The following is a 24885-nucleotide window of genomic DNA, read 5'->3' on the forward strand; positions in this document are numbered from 1 at the left end:
TCGAGAAAGTGCTGTCTCTCGCTGTCTCATGCTGACAAACATATTAGTCACTGCCTTATTTTACCGCACATACACACACACACACACACACACACACACACACAGACAAGCGCCATGGGTGCTCATTCTTTTCTCCCTCTCTCTTTTCACGTCCTCGCTCCCTTTCACCAACACACACTCCTACACACAAAAACTTTCAAAGTCACACTTCTCAAGCACCTACTCTAGGGGAATGAGTGAAGATGAAAAAAAACATCCGGCTTTCCACTCTGTGTGAAAGCCTGACAGATGTCCGTGTGTGTGTCTGTGTGTCCGTGTGTGTGGCCACTAGGCGGGGAGAAAATAAAGTGAGCGGAAATCTATGTATGGAAGGCAAAAATATAAGGAGGGTGTGGGTCTGTGTGTGTGTAACCGTGTGTGTTTGTAAGGACATTGATACGATGGCTCAGATCAGTTTTCCAGCATACGAATACATCAGGGGTGTCCTTACAGCTGCCTGACATAGGCTGTCCTGACACGACCCTTTTCCCCCTTTTGTAGGATCTGCATTTTGAACACATGGATGCTTACATTTACACACACAATTTTCCTTACTGCTGCTTATCTGTGTGAATACAGATGGCATTAAACAACATTTTGGCATAACGTTTATTGTTATGGGTATAATTACGCAAAATGTTTAAATCCATAATCGTTGTGCGGAAATGTTCTGTTAGATCATCATATTTACTGTATAAAGTGAAGACTAAAACTCAATTACGACCTCATTTAAAATGCACAATGAACATGCAAAGCTTCTCTCTCATTATTCTCAGGGCCAAGCTTTGTTCACGAGATCTGTACAGTATCAATTTGTTTCAGTCTTCAATCAAGCTCAGACAAAAAACACACACACACAGACTGTCTCTGTCTGTTCCTGCCTCCTGGCAGCAGAGCCAAAAGCTGACTGCATCAGTGATCAGCCATTGGTCAACCAGGGTCTCCGGTCAGAAGCTTCTCTGCTGTGGAATTCATCAGCACATGCAACCAAGGGCAGCACTTAGGGGAGACATCAGCCTCAGCAGACAGATGGCCACGTCTGCCTCTGCTATTAGCGTGCGTTCAAACACACGCTCTAACACACAATAATGCAGTCTTGATGTCCTGTGTAAAACTGGTTTAATAATACAAACACAGAGACCTTCGAAAAGTCATAGAAAAGGACTGAATGTTAAAATACACTAATAAAGTGGAAGAAACAGGGGCTGATGTCCCTTCATTTAGCTTTAACTGTGCATACTTTGTCTTTTTTAACTAGCTTTTCATGTGCACTCATACAGAAATTGAACTCATAGGCCTACAGCCACTCAAACATGCATCCACACATCACTACTGTGTTTATAGTATAGATTCCCTGCTTTTGCTCACTGCTGTGGGTTTAGTCCGGGCTCACTGACCCCCCCTGCTCCTCTGAGCCACTATTCCCTTAACGCTAAAGCTCAGTGTAGGTAGAACCCTGGAGGTACAAGGGCACACACAAAGTACAGAAAGACAGGAGGAGGGTAGATTAAGAGATGAGGGATGAAGAGAGGAAGGCAAGGAGAGAAAGGAAGAGAACGCAAGATGATGGAGGAAGAAAGGAGAGGGGGGAGAGCAGAGTGAGAGAGTGGAAGGGCAAGAAAAAAGAGTGTGTGTAAGTGTATGCTGATGAAATCTGCCGTCCTCAGCAGCCTCGCGTTAAAAGAAATCGGATTAGCTCTCCTCCGGGAGAGAACCTTCAGGAATGCAGATGACGGATCGCGGCGCACAGGTTTCTCTCCTGGACTCTAAGAGGGCCTCACGCACACTTACACACACACACACACCCTCAGCAGACAAATAACTCAGTTCTCCAGTTTTTCCCCTTTTCTCTCCAAAGGGCATTTCTTCATTTCCTCTCATTCATAAATACATGACTGTACGTGATTGAAATAGAAAAAGACGCGTCTTCAATACCAATTCACTTTGTCCTATTGACTAAGCTTTTCCCCGCATTGGCTTTGTCACTTGTCAGTTCTCCAATTTTAAAATGAGTTGATTTTTATTTGATTGAATTTATTTTTGAACAAAGAGAATTAGGGAATAAATCGCGTTATTCCCCAAGTACAATAAAGGTACAGCGAATTATCGCGCTGACATTGATGCAGGAACTTATCGACTGAGTTCCCAGAGACAATCTGAACACACCGACACAAAGTAACACACAGGTGACAGTGACAGAATGCGGTACAATGCCCATGCACATGTCCAATACCATTTAGAACAACATATTAATCTTACCTGACAATCCTCTACCTACTAACATTGTGTGACTCAATACAATAACAGATAGTGTACATGATTTCTGGTTCAGGTTTTAGTATTTCACACCTTACATTAAGAGAATAAAGCTTTTTTCAGTGTTTTCAAGTGAATGTTTTTCTCTGATGCTAATCTCTGCGTGTTTATTGTTTCTTCTCTTTCAGACTGGCATGGCGTTAACATATGATCCCGCTGCAATGCAGAATGGGTAAGAGCTTGACGGTCAATCCATCCTTGGCACCATTTAATACACTCACCTATTGGCTCATTTCACCCCAGTCAATAATACTGCCATACATAAAGATTAATGTAGTGACTGCACTTTGTTACTGTTTGATAAGGAACATCTATAAGGGGACTTCAAATATTGGTTTTCATTGGTAGGGTAAGAAATAGCAAAGGGTAGCTTAGTGTGCTCGTGTGTTTGGGTCTTCTTGTATGTGTGTGTGTGTGTCTCTGGGTCTTTATGTCATGACTTAATGGTGCTGTGGAAATAAATGACCCGGCAACATGTTTTATTTTTCCCCGCTGTACTGAGACAGGAAGGGGAGTGTTGAGGCTCCCCTTTATCTCCCTCTGGCCTCAGTCATTCACAGGAAGCTCCTCATTCCGCCTTCCTAAACCACTTATCCCCCAGTGACAGAGTCGATCTTTACCAAAAGATGGGATGAATGGCATTGCTCATTGCACACAGCCTGCCATGTAAATGTCGGTCACAGTCAGCCACAAACATTTGTGTTAAGCAACAGACCTGCTGGGAAAGTTCAGCTTAATGATCATTTTACAGAAAAAAGGAAAATAGACAGACTCAGCTAGCAAAGATTGTAGAAGCTATTGTCAATTAAATTCATATGTTAATGCGAAGTAGAAAATAAAAATGCAGTTGAACTTAAATTGTCAAACTGAAATACCACTCCACATTTGTCAGACTGTGCTTACTGGTACATAACAATTCAAATGCATATTGGATTATCCATCCATCCGTTTTCTGCTGCTTATCCGAGGCTGAGTCTTGGTGGCAGCAGGCTACGTGAGGCGGTCCAGACCTCCCTGCTCCCAGCTAATGTTTTGCAGCACTTAATGGAAATTCCGAGGTATTCCCAAGCCAGAGTCGATATATAGGGTAATTTCTCCAGAGTGTACTCTGTCTAACCCGGGTTCTCCTACCAGATATAGAAAACCCCCAAAGGAAGGTGTCCAGGAGGCATCTTGATTAGTGGCTCTACTCTGAGCTCTCCCCAGTTTAGGGCCTTACCCTATCTCTAGGAGTGACCCAAGCCACCTTAAAGAGAAAACTCATTTTGGCTGCTTGTATCTGAAATCTCATTATATTGGTCACTATCCATAGTTCAGGGCCATAGGTAAGGATGGGAGCGGTTGACTGGTAAATGTAAAGCTTGTCCTACTGACTCGGACACCAAACCAACCTGCCTGATGATTTGTCGCTCCAATTTACCTTATAGTCCTATATCTCCTTGTACCCCTCCTTTGGCTCAATTCAACTCCTGACTACTCAATAACTCAACTACTGACAACTCAATTCCAACCCTGACGTAGCAATTTAACGTTTTCTAGGGCCTCAGACTCAGAGGAGCTGACTCTCAACCCGGGGCCTCACATTGGACTCAAACCGCCTTAGTCTGTGCCAAAGGTTGCGTCAATAATGCAGCATCCCATGCAAGGAGCAGCAAAACAATTCTGATACCTTCAAACCAGACACTCATACACTTTAAGACCCTGTCCAAGTATGCAATGCCAGGGGTCTGCACACTTAGAACCTGACCCCAATGTCAGTCACAGAGGGTGGTGGGCCCGCAGTGTTAATTGGATATGCAAATTTGAAATAAAATGATGATGCAAATTATCCACATATATACTATTGAGGGACTGAATTAAAAAAAAAAAGGTTTTCATTAGCATTTCAATACATTTATCTATACACTTTCATAGAGGAGTAATTTCAAAGTCAAGTCAAAGTCAACTTTATTGTGTGTACAGATAGAGAGATTAAAATACCGTTTCCCACAATCCCGAATACAATAACAAAAATATATACAAATATGTTTATGCCTATATATATATATATATATATATATACACAATCAACATACACATTTGTATATATGCGCACATTAAGACATAAATAAAAGCAGAACAATCAATATATATAAAATAACAGTCACTTCAATAACTTTGAGAAATGTAATAGGAAATCACCTTGACACACAAAACTCTGAAAGCCATTTAAGTGTCTCACTCAAAGATATGTACTGTTTTCAGAGTTGTTGTTTTTGTATTCCTTGTTTAGGGTTTCCCAAACCTGTCTGCCTTTGTGTCAAAATGAACTTTAAAACTGCAAAAACATTATCTTATTTTAACATACAGAAAATGAAATCAAACTGCGAAGAGAGAAATAAATATATTATTTCATCAAATAGATTTTTTCCATTCAAGGGATTTGTAGGGACACATAAAAAGACTAGACATATCAAAAACACCAATATCGACAATAATTGACCAAAGTGCTAAAAACATTATCTGTGATAATGTTTTTGTTGTTCTGTTAAAATGGGCATGGGGTCTCCAGTGCTCCAAAAAGAAACTGTTGAGTTCAAACAGTAATATGCACAGTCTGATCTGTATCTTATATGGGGCTGTTAAGGCTAGTATATAAATTGCCTGATATCCTCTGCCAGTAATATGATCTTGAGATCAGGTGGAAGAAACCATTGGACGCTCCACTACTGTATGCCTCCCAGGGGATCACAGCAACACTGGGATGCTCTAAACCTTGCAGTGAGATAAAGTAAAGTAAGAAGACGCCCTCGCTACTCTGCTGCGTATGTCAAACATTACTTTCTTGAAATGCACTGAGTTTTTCCCAAGCTCAGTCTACAGGTGACATGGTACAGTGTAGCCTTAATACTAGAATCCAAGTTGGAAAAAAACAGACAATCTCCTTCTTTATACGATGACGTGTGTGTGTGTGTGTGTGTGTGTGTGTGTGTGTGTGTGTGTGTGTGTGTGTGTGTGTGTGTGTGTGTGTGTGTGTGTGTGTGTGTGTGTGTGTGTGTGTGTGTGTGTGTGTGTGTGTGTGTGTGTGTGTGTGTGTGTGTGTGTGTGTGTGTGTGTGTGTGTGTGTGTGTGTGTGTGTGTGACATTATGTTCTATACATTTATTTTGAATTTGACAAACTCGTTGCTTTGTCCTCTTCCGTTCCTTTTACACCCTTTCTACTTCCCCTCTTTCTCTCCCTCTGTCTCTCCTCAGGTTCTACTCCTCGCCTTACAGCATCGCCACCAACCGCATGATTGCACAGACCTCCATCACGCCCTTCATCGCTGCTTCCCCTGTTTCCACATATCAGGTGGGCCGTAATGCACTGCACTGGAAGATTGCTGCCCGTGTATGTGTAATATGAGTTTGCTTTGCGTAAGGGGATGGAAGAGAAGGGAGGGGCTGCAAAACAGCGTGAGGTTCTCTCATCTTCTCTCATCGTGTCTTCGCTGCTCCAGCTGTGCTCGATGACATCTGTTCCGTAGGCGGCAAACACAACAGGCATCAGAAAACAAGCAATAGAAAAAAGGGATTTAAAAAAGAAAAGCTGACAGGGTAGAAAAAATAAAATCACACACCAAGACTGAAAGTCTCTAACGAAAACAACACTTTAGTGTCCCTCCCAGTTTTCTGACGTCTTTTGTGCTCCCTCAGCTGCTAACGCAATAAAGCAGTTATATCTTTGTATTTTTTTAATAACTTGGATACAATCCCTTTCTCTTCCAAAGTGAAACTCTGCATTACTCACGGCTGTGGAGTAATGAAAGCGAACAGAACAGGAACGTGAAAATTGACTGTTAGATGTCAAGAGCGTTAACCGTTTTCCCGTCACCGCACATTTCACGCAGCATCCCTTTGCCAAATCTAAACATCAAGAGGCACTGCCACGGTGCCCTCTCGCTCAGACACTATCGTTTAACATCGGCTCTGTTTGGTATGCAGAGACAGACAGACGAGGAAGGTGAGCAAGAGAGAAGAGATGAAGGATAGATGGGGGGGATAAAGGGGACAGATGGAGAGACAGACAACTACGGAGAGGAGGACAGATAGTGCGGGTGGTAGTGATGGCGGTGGCTCGGGTAGGGGGGCAGAGGAAGGGGTGCTGCTGAAGGTTGCTGTGCCCGTCTTTGAGGCACGCTTGATTAAAACTCTGGTCCAGTACCTGTGGTGGAGGGGTAGTGGGAAGAGGAGGAGGGAGAAAAGTGGGCCAGGGCGCGTCTCTAATCCGCTCTCAGAAGGCTTCCCAAATTGATTTATCAAAAACAATGGCCGGGCTTTTGAGGAATATTAATCCTCACAGTTTCAATATCAGGCAGCTCTGCCACCGCTTCCTGTAATATTGCCCTTCAGCCAGTCACGGCAGGAAGGTGAGTCCTTCATCTTCTGTTGAAGTACAAAGAGACATAGGGATAAGAAAAGGAGAAGACTAACCAGGCAGCCACACATGCCAGACAAAAGGAAATCGCTTCCTTTTATGATGGAAACTATTTGCCTTTTGTAAGGAAAACCTCAAGATGGCATATGCAATGACTGCATATGCCATTCCCTCTTTTATGTTTATGTTAAGTGGATATTTCTTAGCTTCTTGCTTGGTGGCATTGATTTATCAAATCTGCAAATGACCCGTGCCAACTGCAATGCTCTGGTGTTCTTTCAAGCCTGCCTCCGGTGAGCTTGAATGATGATTGGCTTTGTTTCCTGGAAAAATGCTTTGATGATCCACATGACAGGAGCCAGCCAGGGCCAGATAACTACCAAGATCTCAGCTAGTGCCGCCAGCCAGCCGTGGCCTGGTTTACATCACTGGCTCTGCACACTGGCTCACTGGCTGACTAAATATGTGGCTGTCTGCTTGGATGTGTGGCTGGCTGGCGCACTAACCAGCTAACTGGTTCGATGGGTGGGTGGACAACTGGCTGATAAATGTACTTTTTGGCTTGTTTACCAAAAGACTGTCATAAACGGTAACACAAGCTGTGAAGTTCAGCCAGAGGTAGGGAGCTTCTTAGGTCAGGAACATTATACCGTTCACTCACACTAAACCTACTTTAGCTACAGAATACCTGTATTTGACTAACTGTTGTGACTGTATGTAGAATAACAAAAAAGTCACGTTATCAGATGTGTTTTAGGCCCATTGGGGTACATCCAAGTCAGTCAAGACAGGTCCTCAGAAGCAAAGTCTTCTGGATCTCTGATTTCTGCATTTTTCATCTCAAACGGTCTGGATAGCACTCTACCTGCGGCTGTCTGGTACATTTTTTATTATTCTAAGTTTTTACCTTTGGGCCATGTTTCCATTTTAGAGGAAGGCTGCACTTTCTCAGGCAGCAGCATGAGCCTCTTTGACACACAATGCACTGTTGTTCTGTCAACTTGTGTGGAAAAAATGTAATGAAGTAGAACTCTGATTCCAAATACTCTGATCTCCACATCATGCATTCCAATCAAACTCTGGCATTGGTGGAGGCAGAAGTTATGACAGCGAACATTTTAGCAGCAAAGAAGAAAATGGAAAATATAATTGTGTGCAACTCTGAATTCCAAGAGTTCTGTTACTCTACAACAATTTTAAATACCAAGTTATCAATTGTAGTAAGGAGCAGCACCAAACAGTAGTACATTCCTATTCAGATATGTTCTACTGCTACTTATTCTGCGTTCTACCAATGCAAACTATTGATTAAATCTAAAACTATCGAGAATGGAAATGCAAGATGGGTCCAATCTTAATCAGGTTCACATTCTCTGTAAGACTGTAAACATTAGTTTTGAGGCATCTCACATGGTGCAAAACATCTCTAATATACCATAGCTCTGCATTGGAGTAAGCCAAAAACAGTCAATATGTGTTAAGCATTACACTAGCTCACTAGTTTATTCGGCATCATTCTGGGGTTTTTCTGATTCGTTGGTATGCAAACAAGGGTCAATGTCGTAATCACATTGTAGGATTTGGTCCTCCATTTTTTTTAGCCACTAAATCGGCCATGAGTGGACGCATTATAATATAAACCACCGTTTTTTATTTACAACGAACTATGTCTCAACGTTTATCTTGGACAGCCCAAAATCACGTATAATTTAGGGGCCTTAAGTCTGACTAAAGCGCCTAAGTCTCTCTATTAAACAAATCACATGAGGGTCATGCAGTGTCTTGCATGAAGATAAGTGATTAAAGATAAGCTTTCTCTGTGTCTCTCTGCTGTCTCGTTCAGCTGGGGAGAACAAATACCGCCATGTACAAACAAACAGACTTGGCTTCATGTTATGGAATATCAAGCTTATTTATGTGTGGATCCAAATCACGCATTTGGGTTGGCACAGAGGATTGGTGGCTCTTAAATCAGATTATCTCATGTTTGTCTTTGTTTAATCTAATCATTTTACCAGGATCAGTGGCCAGCCTGTGTGTTTGTCTGCTACAAGCTGTCTAATTCCTCTCTCCAACACATCTAAAAGCTCTGTTTGTTCCTCCATTCCCCGAGTCTCTTGATCATTGTCTCTGTCACTGTTTTACTTTATCGTGCACATTTGTGATTATGCATGTTATCTCTTGGTTACAGCTGGACGTACCTCTGACTTAGGATCCACAAAAACATTCTATCCATCACTATCCATTATTTTTAAATATTCCTGCCTGATTTTGTATGGTTCTCCTGCCTGTCCCTCAAAGTTGCACAATGTTTCACCCCTCTTGCAACAGCACTGGGTACAGCTTTAGAATTATTATTATTATAATAGAGAAGGAAACTCATTTATGGGCTTCATGCACAAGTCAGACGGTTGGCAATAATGAGAAGGCATGAGGGAGATTTGCTGCCTCCAGACTTCTTTGGTACAACTTAATCTGTGTAAAGTTCAGCCGTTTTGGTGCATTAAAACCAATGCAATCAGCTTTAAAACCTCCAGACTCGGGAATATTTGAACATATTGTGAATATTTGAACAGCGTTCATTGCTTTATGTGGGACAATACTTGGATTTGTTTCAGATTGTGTAAAATGTATACTGTCGGCGTCATTTAACATTTGATGTGTTTCTCTTCAGGTCCAGAGTACGTCATGGATGCCTCATCAACAATATGTTATGCAACCTACAGTAAGTACTCTCCCATTCACCTGCAGTAACTGCCCCTGACTCTCCATTGTTGCCAAGGCTTGGTTACAAAATGTTTGGTTTGGCTTTAGTTTCTTCTTTTTGCGCATTGTTTTCTTCCATAGTAGTTGAAAGGCTTTAGAAGGAACTCGTTAAAATAAGTTTATTTCATGTTCCTGCTGAAAATAGATTCCAACATGGAGCATATTTTTACATTTAGAGAAATACTGCTGATCAGATAGATTATGTCTGGAAAACCACATTCCTTATGCACACAGAATTACAGCACCACATAAGATAAACGTCTTATAGCTAAATGATTACACTACTTTTGTCCTGCAATTAGTTTAAGGTTGGGAGTTTATAGGTGTTGGATGTACCAGGAAGCGATTCAGCATCATTTACCAGACCACAGCACAATACAGACGGGCTGTGTACTGTTGCTCTGGGTTACCAGTCTAGACTGCAGACAGGGAAAAACATATTATTAATTAGATTTGCTTCACTGGCAGCACAGTCTGCAACAGTAGAATTTAGGTAGTTATATTACTTCCAATGGTATTCAGTCAACCCTGTATAAGAGTACAGAACATTGGTTCCCTGAGAGTCCAAAAATGTTGTTTTTTTAGGTCACCCAGTGTGTGAAGAATATCCACACAGGGTTTGTTTGCATTTTATTTTCTTCACTGGTACTGACATGTGATGGGTATTTCAGTTTTAAGCCAGACAACACATTTGTATATTTCAGAATGTTAATAGACTGGTGTTTGTCATGTTTTTTTGTAACATACCAACAGCACTGTATGGAATACATCCCAGATTTGCTTATTTTGTAGCAACCAAACACTTAAGTGATTTATGGAATGGTTTTTATGTTGAGCTTTTGCTGATCCTAGTTAGTGTTCTCATGTTTGTTGCTTAAAGGTTTCTAATCACTGTGCCAGAGGCTTAAATGTTTGCTTGCGGCTTTTCTTGGCCCTGAAAAAACATTCAGTGTAATTCATTCTCCATTGCTCTGAACCAGGCAAGGGCTCGTGAATATGATTCTTTACAATGGCCAAACAGGTTTGGTGTTTCATATTCAAAAATGAGCAAAAGACACATCCTAATGAAAGTTTGCTACAGTACAGTACCCTGCAGTACAATATAGATTGCTATTACATACAGAAGAGTAGTCAGAAGTGTGCTGTAATACTATGAAGTGTATTATAGTACACTACACAGTATAATAAGAATATTCTACATGTTGTATCATTTTACTAATGCAGAAAGTTATTTAAAAAGAAACATCCATCCATCCTCGACCGCTTTTCCGAGTCGGTCGCAGAGGTAGCAGTTCCAGTATAGAGGGCCCCAAACTTCCCTTTCCCCTGGCCACATCAACCAGCTCTGACTGGGGGATTCCAAGGCACTATAATCCTTCCAACTGGTCCTGGGTCTGCCCCTTAGTCTCCTCCCAGCTGGAAAAAAATCTTTGTTACCCTAAATGTAAGTCATTTTACTAAAGTTACCTTTAATTAACCACACAGCACAATAATTTAACTTGTGCTGCTGTATAAAAGTTCACTATTCTTTGCTAATGATTCAATGAAAATGCCTGCAGGTGAAAAGTGAATGCCATGCTATTCAGACTTCTGACTTTGGGAATGATCTGCTGCAGTGCTGTGTAGAAAACAGAAGTTATAAGGTGAATCTGTCTTTAGATGCTAAAAAACTTTCCCACAGCGTATAGTTCACAAATATCAATCTGAAAGCCTCATGATGATATAAATAAAAATAATAATTATATTATAATATGATATAAATACATTGTCTATATGTTGTTCTGTTGTTTATGTTTTTATGTCTTCTTGTGGAACCTACTGCTGCAGGTCTCCCTTGAAAAAGAGATCATTGATCTCAATGGGATTTTACCTGGATAAATAAAGGTTTTGAATTGATGACCAATTCAAATTTTATTTGGGAAAAATATACATGTTATGTCTTATTTTAAATAAACCAATTGTGTGAGCATTAGCCGATAATCAGCTTTTTTGTTGTAGGATGGAATAAACCTAAAAGGACATTTTTCCTATGGTGCAAATCCCAAAAATACAATTTACCGTATTTTCCTGTAATTTCTGTTAGCTTGCTGCTTCTGCTACTTTCGTTAAAAATGATGATTACATTAAGCAACCATGAAAGTGTGAATAGCATTGTTAGCCTGAGTCAAAAGACAACTGCTTGTGATTTAACACATTGGGAAGCACTGGACACCACAGCTGATGGTCCAGCACTCACTCACTAAAGGAGTACTCAACCAGCTCCGCGCTGTGGCCATTTTCCACTCTGTCCTCCCCATCTCCCTTCCACTCCCGCTGTGGGACAGTGAACATGTAATCTGGTCGCAGCAGGCCACCAGTTCTAGAGACACAAACACACACACACACACACATTTATATACAGCTGCGCTCCAAGCCACTCTTTGCTTTTCAGCCACGCGAACACCCGCTCTACGAATAACTCACCCATCCACCTCTTCCCTGCCGCTGCCTGTTACGTTTCAAGTGCTGCACTTTCTGGATAATTCTTATTACACACAGAATTTAAGTTTGTTTGCTAACAAGCTAACCATTTTTGCATCTGAGTTAGGCATTATGACAAAAAACACAACAAGAATGACAGAGATTTCCAAAAGTTGAACTTCTCATCATGTGCAAAGGTGTCTGTATACCTGTGTCATGGACATTAGTATATATATGTGTCCTAACATCTACCACACCAATGTTTGTGTTTATTTACATGAGCACAACATCTTCTGGCACCTTCTCAGACTCTCTTGTCACATGTTGTTATGGTCTGTCGTCTGTCACGTCCAGACGTACAAAGCCTCATTGTCTATGTCCATGTATCTGCTTGTGTTGATGCATATGTGTGTGCACTGTTTTTGTAATATGGTGCCATGTGTGGTCCATTCTGGTCACTCCCAACTAGCCCATACTGCTGTCTGACGGCCCTCCATCTTTCAGCCTTATGTCATGAGGCCCTTTTGGAGCCATTGGCAGAAGCCACAGTAGCCACATTTTACTGGGGTCTACATCTAATCATGCCTTCATGCCAGAAGTAGCCATGTGGCCATTTCCGCCCCCATGGCCCCGTCCCCATTGTGTTCCAGTGGCTCTCTCTGTCACCAAACGGCTGCTAGTTGCTCACCCCAGCTGTCACCGCCGTCACTGGATCATAGCTACCAATCTGTCTCCCTTTATGACCCGCGTTCATATCCACTATGAGCTACATTCACACTAGACCGCCCCTTACACACACACAGCCTGTTACCAACTCAGTGAATCACGTCAAATTACCCAAGCATGCGAGCTTCAAGAGCTCTTGGGTCTACTCAAAGCATTAAAAACCAATTGATTGTGCTGCAGTTTGGCCGGTCCTACCACGTGTCTCGTGTAAAACCAATGGAGCGGTGTGCAATGTCGCTCCTGGTGTCCGCGCAATATGGAGGCAGTCGAGCATGGAAGGTGAAGAGGTCGCAGATGGCCAGTCAGATGTTAGGATGTGTAGGTTGGACAAGAAGAGACACATGTGTTTATGGTAAAACACAAAACTGTCAGCCAGCTGAATAAATGCACAAGACATTCTGTTTTTTTCAAGTCCACCTGAAGTACATGCTGAAACTGATACAGGAATATCGCTGTTAATATATGAAACAGGTAACACATACTTGAAAGCAACATACTGTATACAGCTTGAACTGTTTATATTACAGTAATCCTCTCATACATAAATTAAACTAATTCAGAGGGCTAAACTGTTTGACATCTCTTAAGATCAGGGTCCCTTGTTTCACAGAAGCATACATACTTAACAAACATTCTCTGTTGAGGAACATGACTGGTTTTGATATTCCACTTGAGTTACAGTAGTATCTTTTATGCTTAATGGAGTTATCCGTTCTTTCTGCTTCGCCTAAAGAATCAATTATCACCTTGTAATGCCTACTACTGTACAAGGGCAAACATAATAAATAGTCTGTGTGAGGAACTTCCACCCGGATAAGGAACTAAGAAATGATACACTGACCTTGAGAGTAAAGTCAGTAGTTCTCACTAAGACAAATGTAAGTTGTTGGTCAAATGATGTAAAGTGTCGGTATGGATATATTATTAAGAACCTTGTTAATTAGCTGCTGTTGTGTTTCTTCATTTCATTCTCCCATAACCTTTGTAAATACCATCTTCTTTAAAAGTAGTGTCCAACTATAAATTGTGGGAGATATTAGATGATGTACTGAATGACGTCAAAATGTTGAGATGAAATTGACCCGGACTTTGCTTATAGGACCCTAAACAGAGAGCATTGCAGCTTGTACTGCTCCAGCAAAGGTGTTTGTTTTTTATCTGACTAGATTAAGTTTGACAAGTCCAGCCATACGAAACTTGACTTCATCCCCTGCAAGGGAGCTGGCGCTTTGTTAGCAGGAAGACAGGGAGAGAGAGTGAAGAGAGAAGGGTTTTCAAATGTGTTTATCCTCAATTAATGGAAGAGATGCATTCGGTGGAACTTGATAGAAAGTGACAGTGTTTCTTAAAGTGGACAGCTAAATAATGATGCAGCTTGTTCTACCGCTCGTTGTTTTTTTGACTTATTTTCCTCTCTGTTTTTCGCTTGTCTTGTCTTCCCTTACTTCCCTGACATCTTCTAACGCTGTGCTCTGTTTGGCAGTTAAGGCGCGGGAAGTCAGGACAGCATGACCGCCTGCCTTTTGTGCTCTGTTGTTTGCTCAGCATTACGCAAGTCAGCAAACGTTGAAGAAAATGAGAAAAGTATCACCAAAATGTCCAAAAGACAATCATATACATGCAGCTCACACTCTGAAACACAACTACCTAAACACACATTGGTTTAGTGCCGAAACACATTCTTAATGGTTAACCCCATTTACATACAGATCATTAATCCCACACGCTCAGATTTACTTCACTTCCACAGAGTAGCTGAAGTGCCAGCCAAGCATTGCATTGCTGTCTTTCCCCATGACTTATCCACCCTGTTTCTCCCTCCTTTGCTCTCTGTGAACTGTATGTGGTTCAAGTGTGTATTTGCTTGAGTGCATTGGCTCTTACATACCGAAGGTGAATTATTGAATTCCTCTCCGTTGCACCTCAGCTCGCCCTCCCTGGCTGCGGCTTTGAATAGACGCTCGCTGGGCCTCTCAAAACTGAACCGTAACGGAGCGTCCTCACAGCAGCGTGCGTTGACGCTTGGAGGTGGGCGTTTCTGAAGCTTGGGGATTTTTTGCAAGCAAAGCGACCAACAACCAATCACATGAATCTCCCGCCCCCGACATACAAAGCAATAGCAATGTTAAAACAAAGTAAACTGGATATAAAATCCCCAAACAGGCGAAAACCTACCAGTTCCACCCACTGTCTCTGCCACCTCCCTCCATGCCTCGCTGCTCCGGTTTGTATCCCGGTAGATGAACAGAGACTGATCATACAGCACCGGGTGATTCACTACCGCTATAATGAATTTTCCCTCAATTTTTTGGAATATGAGGAAATTACCTGCGTAGTCTCTCCCAGCATACACACGGTTTGATTGGCTAGCGCTTGTACTGGCAGATTTGTATAAACGGGATTTCATTGGCTGACGCTTCTGCCGAGGCGCCAAAAGTTGAACATTGCTCAACTTTTGAAGCCAGCAACGCTCCACGTCGCTTCCCAAAATGCAGTTCGGCTAAAAGTGACCTCACCCCATTCATAGTGAATGGGCAGAAGCGTTGGAAGCTTCAACGCACGCCGCTGTGTGGACGGGCCGTAACTATCCTCCCTCATCGAATGGGGGTGACTCGGCGCACTGCGTGATACCTATCTCCCCCCCTTGACACATAAAACGTTGTGCGGACTCGGAAGGGGAACATTATGTTGGTCTCATGGATTTGACTGGTGAGGCAGAATTTGAGACGGGTCTACAGTTGTCCTTGAGTTTCTCTCGCTGCTCTTTCTCTCCTCTCTTTATCTTTTCGTCCCTCTCTCTCTGGTCCACACTCCCTCTCTACTTCTTTCTATACATCTCCCTCTCATTTCTCCCCTGTTTTTGTCTCTTTCCATCCATCCTGCCTCTCTCTCTCTCTCTCTCTCTACGTCTCTCTTTTCTCTGATGCCCTTTCAGAGAACAACTGCATCTACTGTGCCAGTGCCAGCAAAAAGATGGTCTGCTCATGGTTAAAGTTGCATTCATATGAGAGAGAGATTGTTGCAGTGCCACAGGGTGACTGACAGAGATATTGAGCCACTACATCTCCACTATAAGCTTTTGGATATTACCTTGAGAAATGTTGCGATAGTGAGAGAATCCATTCTGAGACGAAGCTGATTTGGTTTGTTGGACAAGCTTTATTTGCTCGCTGTGTTTCTTTAATTGGATTTCTAATCTTTTTTTGCTTTCGTAAATAGGGTAAATATTCTGGAGAGATGCTTTAGTGTGAAATGATCCATTTGTCTACAAAAGGCAGTCAGAGAGTGGCTGATCCGAGCGTGCAGAAGAATGAACCTCCCATGAAGACATGACAAATACTGTTACATGCTTCATCTAGCAGCCTTATCCTCTCTCACATGCGTATTATGCCCACACACAAAAACACAAACACACACACTCGCAGTATAAATCAATCCAAATATATTGTCCTCCCCAAGTGTGTAGCTTCTTCTTGCTTATAACCTCATTACTATGAGCATTTAAGAGTAATTAATTTGGGGAAAACAAATCAACAGCATTGCCATGAACAATCACAATCACGGCCAACCAGACCTATGTGGAGTTTGCAAGAGGAAAAGGTGGCCTTTTTGATCGGTGGTGTCAAGCCAGCAAAATCACATCCATAGAGGACATGCGTGTGCTCATTCTTTTGGAAGAATTTAAAAATCAGCTGTCAGATCAAATTGTCACCTATCTGAATGAGCAGAAAGTTGCGTCGCTTGCTGCTGCCGCGGTACTGGCAGTTGAATTTGTAATAACTCATAGAAATGTTTGTTATCTTCCAGTTCACCGTGATCCTGGGGCAGGTGACGGAAGGGTAAAATCTCCTCCCCGTGGTAACGCCAAAACAGCTGAGAAAAGGGAGTGCTATTACTGCCGTGAGCAAGGACACCTCATCGTCACCTGTCCTAGTCTAAAAAGGAAGGAGCAAAAGACGGGTAGAGAAACAACGTCCCCTATAGGTTGTATCCAAACCAAGCCGCGCTCCTTAAGAAACGTTGCAACGAACGTGGAGGATAGCGCAATTGATGAGGCGTTCAGGCCACCATGCCTCCAGCGTCCTTCACAGTCCTTCGGAGTCCGTTAGGGTCCTTCGAGTCCGTTGGAGTCCTTTAGAGTCTTTATGAGTCCGTTAGTCCTTAAAGAGTCCGTCTATAGAATATATATATTTTTATTTATTTTTAAACCTAGTATCTGAGTCAAACATTTCTTTAGGGGGAAATGTTTGATTTTTAGTTGGGGGGGTGTTACGACCCTGGGTCGTTAGGTCATTTGTGTGTACATTTTTCCCTCCTCCTGTGTGTGTGTGTGTGTGTGTGTGTGTGTGTGTGTGTGTGTGTGTGTGTGTGTGTGTGTGTGTGTGTGTGTGTGTGTGTGTGTGTGTGTGTGTGTGTGTGTGTGTGTGTGTGTGTGTGTGTGTGTGTGTGTGTGTGTGTGTGTGTGTGTGTGTGTGTGTGTGTGTGTGTGTGTGTGTGTGTGTGTGTGTGTGTGTGTGTGTGTGTGTGTGTGTGAGCAAGCAGGTGGTGCCCGTTAGCTGATTAGCTACCTCCTGCATGCTCTCCTGTGGAGACGGGAGCATATTAAGCTACAGCCGTGCAGTTCCTCGGCCGCTCTCACTGACTCAACTTCTCCTACTCCCAACGCGGTGCTTGTTTTGAGATTTTGTTCTGTGGTGCTGTGTTCACACCTTGATAACGTTGTCCTTCTCCTCTGGCTGCGGGCCAGATTCACCTTACCTGTCTTTGCAAGACAGATTTATGTTGTCAGGAGTGCAAACCCTTTTGTTTTCTTTTCCCTTTTGGATTGATCCTTTTCTCCTGTTTAAGTTAGTGTAGGTAAGAAGCCTGTATATTTATTTTCTCGGTTAGGTAAGATTTTGAGTTTTAAGGTTTGTTTCTTTTTTGTTGGTTTTGCTACTCCTATTTGTGTATCAGTTTTGGTGTCCGTATGGCTCGGTGTCCGTATTCTTGGGAGTGGGGAGAGTGCAAATGTTGTGCTGCGCCTAGGTTCCCCTTGACCTGGGCGTAACATAAATTATTGCAACTCCTTGGCCAACTGGTAGGATTTTTTTTAAATGCTGATTTTAGTGGTAAAACATAGTATTGTAATTCAGTATGCAACCTCTGAGATATGGCGCATGATTGACAGACGAATGAATCAATAAGTGGCAGGAGACTGATCCGTCATCCCTCTTGTTGTCATTTCATTGTGGAGGACAAATAGTAACACGGTAGATAAACATCTGTGCCAGAGGTGATAAATCCTTCATCGGTATCGCGCTCCACATGCTAATCTGTTAACATACATTGTTGTGGCCCCCCAGCTGCTTCATTTCACAGTAACAATCCTGTGTCCCTGTAGGTTCTTGTCAGGTTTGCAATTAAGCTTTTTCAACACCGTAAAAAAAATTGACATTTCAAATTTAAACATGATGACGAAGGCCCAGATAAGCCGCTCCCTGCATCAATGTCAACTTGTGAAGTTTCATTCATTGCTATTCATCGGTGTGCGCTACTACTTCCTGGCTTAGTCTATGGCACGTTGTGTCTTGTAGACACACTGTGTTGGATATAGTTGGTAGTCTGTTAGCCTCGAGGAGGGATTCATGCTGCGGATTACATTGAAAAGCCCGGAATACTGACTCCCTTTTCTCTGGCTTACCCGAATGGAAAGGTGCACGAAGGCATCTGAAAAATGTGTTCACAGTTGAGGTTGGTTAAGAAAGAGTTATGGGTGGTCTTTGTCAACCTTAATAGAGCACCAATAAAGATCTAGATAAATAAGAGCACATTCAGAAAATACAGAAAGATATGAACAAACACACACCATGCAGTAACTTGTGTATTTGTGTGGCTTCTATGGATACTGTTTCAGTATCAATACACCCTTCAGGTGGGCCTTTAGTATTAGGGGTCCCTGGCATTCTGTACTGTATACAGTTACCAGTCAATCATCAGCAGATGTTCCATACCACCAGGCGCTCCAGACCAATAACGACTGAGGGAACAAGCTCGGTCTGTGTTTCACTTGAGATGGAGAAGGGTCTAACAGTATCAAAGCTGTATAACCCTGTGGGGGGGGCGTGGAGCCGCAGCACCTCTGCAAGTATCCTGCAGTGTGGCGTGTCACGTTTACCCCAACTCAACACACACCTGCATCAGTATCCAAACCACAGAACCTCACATACAGAAACCAACTGTCAAATACAGCGAGGAATGTGTTGAGTCAAGTGCCGGTCCTCTTGCATGACACAAGTGATGCTTTGTTTGAGTGGAAAACAGCCTCTGTCATTGTTGGATCCTCTTGAGCTTTCAATTTTGTATATTTGCTCCCAAATGTTGTACATTTCACCTGTCAGAAAACACATTTATTTTATGGGGAGCCAATACAGAGGACATTCTGTTAAAAAACGGTGTTCCTCATTTGTCAGATTCACTAACATAAATATAATAGAATGACTTCTCAGGCATTGTCTATTTGCATTGAGGAATTGAGGAAAGCTTCATTAAACCCTAAAAAATGTGAACTGTTGCTCTTTAATAAAAATTATTAACTGCCGCATTTATCAAAATAATCGTATTAATGATATGAGCAACCTAAGAATACTGCCTACCTCGCTGTGTGTAAGATCTTTTAGCTTTTATGGATCAGGCAGTAAAAGCACTCTGTGTGACATTTATGTGTTCACCTTACCCATTTAACAAATGTTTTTTCTGACTGGTAACTCTAAAGACAAAGTAATGAATATCAGCTGATAGCGATCAGCGCGCCATCAGTCTGAGTGCTACTATTTACTTGTATTGAGTGGTCCTTAAAAAACACTGCTGGTTGTAAGATTTTTTATTACAAGATTTCTTATTTACTGTACATTGCCTCCAGTTGCTGAGTGTATATCAGCGTATTTAACAACTAGGGGCTGGTGTCTCCTGTCTACATGGGGATCAATACCATCTTGGGTTTTCAGAGACACAGGCGCATACATCGAAGAGATCTGTAAACATCATCTCATACATTTGTTACAGATACGTCAGTAGCATCCATTATCTTGCTCTTGCTCTGTCTTTCTCTTACCCACAGAGGACAAATCAAAAACATATATTGCCTATTTGTGTCAGTCTCCCTCTCATCTTCTTTGCTCTCCAGTCTGTCCGTGGACAGACTCACAACAGGACAGATAGACAAACTAACCCCCCACACACACACGCTAAAACCCCCTCTCTCACAGACACTCAGTCTCACAAACGCAGAAAATCGAAATCACAAATCGGCTTAACTCTCCCTGACACGTCTGTGAATTAAGCCTTTCCGATGCTCTCCCTTTCCCATTATAAAGGCATTGTCGGAGTCTGAATCAGTAACAGGTAGCCCACAGCTCCTGCTGCTTCGCTCTCGCTCCTCTCTTTCGCTGTCCTTCCCTCTTCCTCGCCTTCTTCTTTCTCTTTATTTGTCTTCTTCTGCTTTCTCCCTGTGTGTCCCTCAGCCTTTCTTTCTTCCTCCCTCTCCATGTTCCTCTTCTCTTGCTGTCGTCTTCTTCATGACCTCCATCAGCTCTCTCCCTAATCCTTCTCCTGTCCTCACACAGTCTTCTCGTTTCCCCTCGACTAAGTACTGAATATTCACATTTTTTCAAAGAAATATTAAGCTACATGCACTAGGTACTCTGCAGGTACAGATTTCTTTTACACAAAACAGATAATATAAGTTTATATACCTGTTACAATAAGTTTACATTGGGGTTTTGCTTGTTGTAATTAAAGAATCCGTATTGCAGGATTGCACCAGCTGTTTGTAAGGCCTCACTTTATCATCACCATGTTTTGAAGTCTTTCCTGAGATCTTAGTAATTACTAGCTAATTTCAAACTAGTCATTTTCTCAATACGTCTGCTCTGTTATAAATAAGGCAATGTGAGTACAGCTGCTTAAGTAATGTCTTAATTGGCTGTAAATATATATTTTATTACCTCTTATTAGCAAATGTTGTCAGGTGGTCCATTAAGCTATCTGAAAGTGACACCTGGGTACTTGGAGTGAATATTTAATAACAATTGATTTCTACGCTTAAGAACATTTATAAATAAGGTTATAAAATAATAATGGTATTACATTTCTTGCTCAAAAATAACTTACAAAACAAGCCACTGCTTGTTCCCCCTAAAGCTAAGGTGGTTGAACACAGCCTGAAAGAAGCCCCGACTAAAAATGCTTTAACCATCCACAATGAATATCACAGCCCTGCAATCTGTTTTAAATTACTAGTGTGTAAATATCCACTTAGTAAACACTACATTTTAATGAGAAATACAAAAGAGCTAGTGTAACTGTTGTACTTCTTTAGACAGTGATCACAGCTTCACAGAGTTTTTTTCTTTTTGCACTGAGGTCAAACTCCGGTAAGGATCACATGAAGTTTGCATATCGAGTGGGATAGGGAGAAAGATGTTTGAGGTAGAAGAAGGAGGAGAGGGAGAGAGTCAGCTGACTGTGTTGTGAATGCAGGGAGTAGACAAGCCGAGCGATTCTGACAGGCTGTGTCTGTACAGTTTGTTCTCCAATAGGCCCACACAGAGTCACCAGCGGGGTGCACACACACACACACACACACCAGCCTGCACTACTCGAGTTGCAGGATTATATATACACACACACAGACACACTCACAAAGTGGAAGGAAAAAGGGCTTGGTTTTGAACGTGTTCCTCCCGAGGATTCAGTGCTGGGGAAATGGAGCTATCACGGCAACGGTTGAAAGAGCAACAATGGTTTCATCACTTTCCCTCATGTACCACTGCACTGTGAAAGAGAAGCTTCTAGCCTTCTTATCCGCCCGTTAGGGAAAACACGCCACACATTTTACCAAGAGGGGAGGCTCAGGAGTGAGGGAGAGACAGCATCCTCTCTCAGCAATCAATGAACCGCACAAACCCATATTGTTGATACATCAGCAGCAGATATTGATTATTTTGACAGACCAAAGACAATGGTGTGATCTTAAAAACGTCCCTGAGTCCTGTTGCTGTTTGTTGACACTGTCCTTCTTCTTCTTCTTCTTCTTCTTCTTCTTCTTCTTCTTCTTCTTCTTCTTCTTCTTCTTCTTCTTCTTCTTCTTCTTCTTCTTCTTCTTCTTCTTCTTCTTCTTCTTCTTCTTCTTCTTCTCAGGCTGCGTTATCCTCATGTCACCCCTTCCCGGGCCCAACCCTGACATTTTTTTCTTCCTCTGTTTTTATTGCTTTGAACTTTTAGGAGGGGCGATTTCCTCAACTGTTTCCCTTCCTGTCCACCTGCTGACTTTCCTTCTCTTTTTCTCACTTCTAACCCCAACTTCCTGCCTTGCCTTTTTAACCCCTTACCACTACAGGCCACCACGCCCTTTCTTCTTGCTTATACACTCGTATATACTCCTCCTTCGAATGTGTTTGCTTCTTTTCTGATATCTTTGTTTGGTTAGTTTTGGTCTTTTTGTTGGGTTTTTCTGTTTTGGTTTGGGTTTCACATGGGCTCCAGAATGATTTTCATCCACTCACGTGGAGGCTAATTAGAACCAGAATAAATAAATAAAAGAATATGTCTGCATCATTTCTTCTGTGCTTCCGTCCATCTGAGTCTCTCCTTGTATTCTCTCTCGTTCAGGGTGCAGTGATCACGCCAGGCATGGACCACACTATGTCCATGCAGCCTGCCAGCATGATGGGCCCTCTCGCCCAGCAGATGAACCATATGTCCCTGGGCACTACAGGAAGTGTGAGTACTCCTTACTGTGCTACTATGAGCCATGCACATACCAAAACACAAGCTACCCTAGTTGCCATAATCTAGACGAATGACAAACGGCCACAGCAGGAACATTCAGGAACAGCAATAAGTACTTGGACTTGTTATGCTACACACAGTACAAGTTGCTCTGTACTGTGAAATAATAACGCAGCAATTTGCACAGCATTTTTGTTGTGAAATACCATTAGAATGGAAAGCACACTTACCAATTTCCTCATGATGTATTATTTTCTAGGTTATAAAAGCAGAATTAAATATGTACAGTGGATCAGTTTTAAGTGGCCAATAATAAACCTATGACTATATTGCATTCCCCTATGAACAATAAACATTCAAACAAGGCACATCCATCATAGAAAGGTGCGCTTTACATTTTGTGTGGCTAGCGGGTTTGCTTTTCACCATAGCAGTTCTGCAAAGGAAAATCAACTTACAGTCTGCATATGCTCTCTGAGAAAATTGAGAGGGAGAACTGCAGGTGTCCATTACACAGCAAGTTTGGGTCAGAACTCAGGAGGACAGAGTGGATGCCTTTTATCTTTGGGGAACATCATTCATTTGGTTTAAAAACAAAGTACACATTCAGTGGAAGATGGATTTTACATTTCCTTTCAAGAAAGCCAAAGCTACTTAGGCTGTCGCCACATGTGCTCTGCCATGGAGCTGCCGTATCATTTGTTTTACACTCCATGCATTCATGGCCAGATATCAAGAGAGCATGTTTCCTCCCTGATCTCCCACATTAAACAGATTTCCTGTGAAGTTCGACAGTGTGACAGGGCCCTCTGTTCTGCACTGTATTCCCTTTCACCCTCTAACTCTTGTTTCTCACTTATACTTTCTGTCTCTCACACGTCAAATCTAGTTTTTCTTATTCCACACACACAGCCGCTTACAGTCACCACCCCAGAAACCAGGAACTCCCCCCTGTTTTAGGATAAAATGGACTTAGAGGTGTCCCACAGTTCTGAAGCCTGACTTCCTGCCCTAACCCCGCTGCCCCGGGGCAGGCGAGCAGGCAGCTTTTCTCCAGCACTGCGTTTGATCTGTGTGTGTGTGTGTGTGTGTGTGTGTGTGTGTGTGTGTGTGTGTGTGTGTGTGTGTGTGTGTGTGTGTGTGTGTGTGTGTGTGTGTGTGTGTGTGTGTGTGTGTGTGTGTGTGTGTGTGTGTGTGTGTGTGTGTGTGTGTGTGTGTGTGTGTGTGTGTGTGTGTGTGTGTGTGTGTGTGTGTGTGTGTTATTGAAACAGTGCTGTATTGTACAGTTACCCATGTGTTTCCAGGTGAGCTGTCAGCAACTGTGACGCCATGTTGGCTCTTTCAGGAATGCCCCCTCCCTAATCTGCCCCAGCTGTGCTAACAGCCAGGATTAGAGACAGGCTAATCTATGATGATGGCTTCTGATGTTTGACGGCTTGTATTATAGGAGAAAGTGGGTTCAGGCACCCACTCTCTTTTTTATATTTCTGCTTTAGTCTCTCCTCTCTCCTTTTCGCCTGCTTAGCTTTCCTAAGGCGGTGTGCTGTGTAGCATAATTTCTCTATGGCTGAGCTGCACACACGGCATGCCACTCTTGATCATCTATGGGAATTGAGACATGTTTCCTATCAAGCTTTTTCTCAAGCCAGATGTGAGAGCCCTTTCATAATGCCTGATTGAGAAAGTCTGTTAAAAGAGGGGTTAGGAACCTGGATCTGTAACTATCCGTGTAGTAAACTGGACTTGACACCACATACTCTTAGAGCACATTTCTCAAGTGTATACGCATGTGGTGAGGTTGTTTTGATTTCCTCCACTGGTCAAGTGACCTCCCCTTTGCCACCGGAGAGCACCTGCCATGAGAAGCGTCTCCAAAGGCAACAACTTATCACGACTGCGTATGTCCGCTGGAGGGAAAGCCACACCTCAGAATACTCTTGGCTGTTTGTGTGTGGCTGCGGTGTTAGCCTTCTCTCCAAGTCAAGAACCAAATGTTCCCGCTCGGCCCCAGCTGTGACACTGGTGTGGTGACCGGAGCTTTCCGAGAATGCGTGTTAGGCCTGTTAAAAGGGAGTGGCTAGGGAAACTTTGCCTCGTAATAAGGAAGCGTGGATCGATGCCGTCTGATGGTCATTGGTCACTGCTTTGGAATTCAGCTGCCTCACCAAAAGTAATGAAATGTTTACAAAAATCTCTTTAGTCCCCTGCTCTATTTGGTGTCTGTGTATCTTGAACAATTTGATTACAGAATACTAAAGAACCTTAGGCTCAATGTTTATTGATGGCACACCATAAAAATGCCATCCATGCTCCTCATTGATTTATTTGTCTATGTTTGATGCATATCGCTCGGTTACTGATTTATTTACTATCTCTGCGCTCTCACCACTTAGCAGGAGTCTATCTGTCAT

The 24885-nt window shown here is 42.6% G+C and overlaps 1 protein-coding gene across 5 annotated transcripts in view; it reads left to right on the forward strand.

The window, feature by feature from the left end:
* LOC117454713 (RNA-binding motif, single-stranded-interacting protein 3) overlaps positions 1-24885 on the forward strand; it is a 310119-nt gene that overhangs the window by 277711 nt on the left and 7523 nt on the right. For all 5 annotated transcript variants that reach the window (XM_071204809.1, XM_071204810.1, XM_034093846.2 and 2 more), the window contains 4 exons: positions 2484-2527; positions 5590-5686; positions 9426-9476; positions 22355-22465. In XM_071204809.1, coding sequence (XP_071060910.1) covers positions 2484-2527; positions 5590-5686; positions 9426-9476; positions 22355-22465 — 303 coding nt within the window. The remainder of the gene's footprint in view (positions 1-2483; positions 2528-5589; positions 5687-9425; positions 9477-22354; positions 22466-24885) is intronic.

Source organism: Pseudochaenichthys georgianus, chromosome 11, assembly GCF_902827115.2.
Source record: "Pseudochaenichthys georgianus chromosome 11, fPseGeo1.2, whole genome shotgun sequence".
NCBI lineage: Eukaryota > Metazoa > Chordata > Actinopteri > Perciformes > Channichthyidae > Pseudochaenichthys > Pseudochaenichthys georgianus.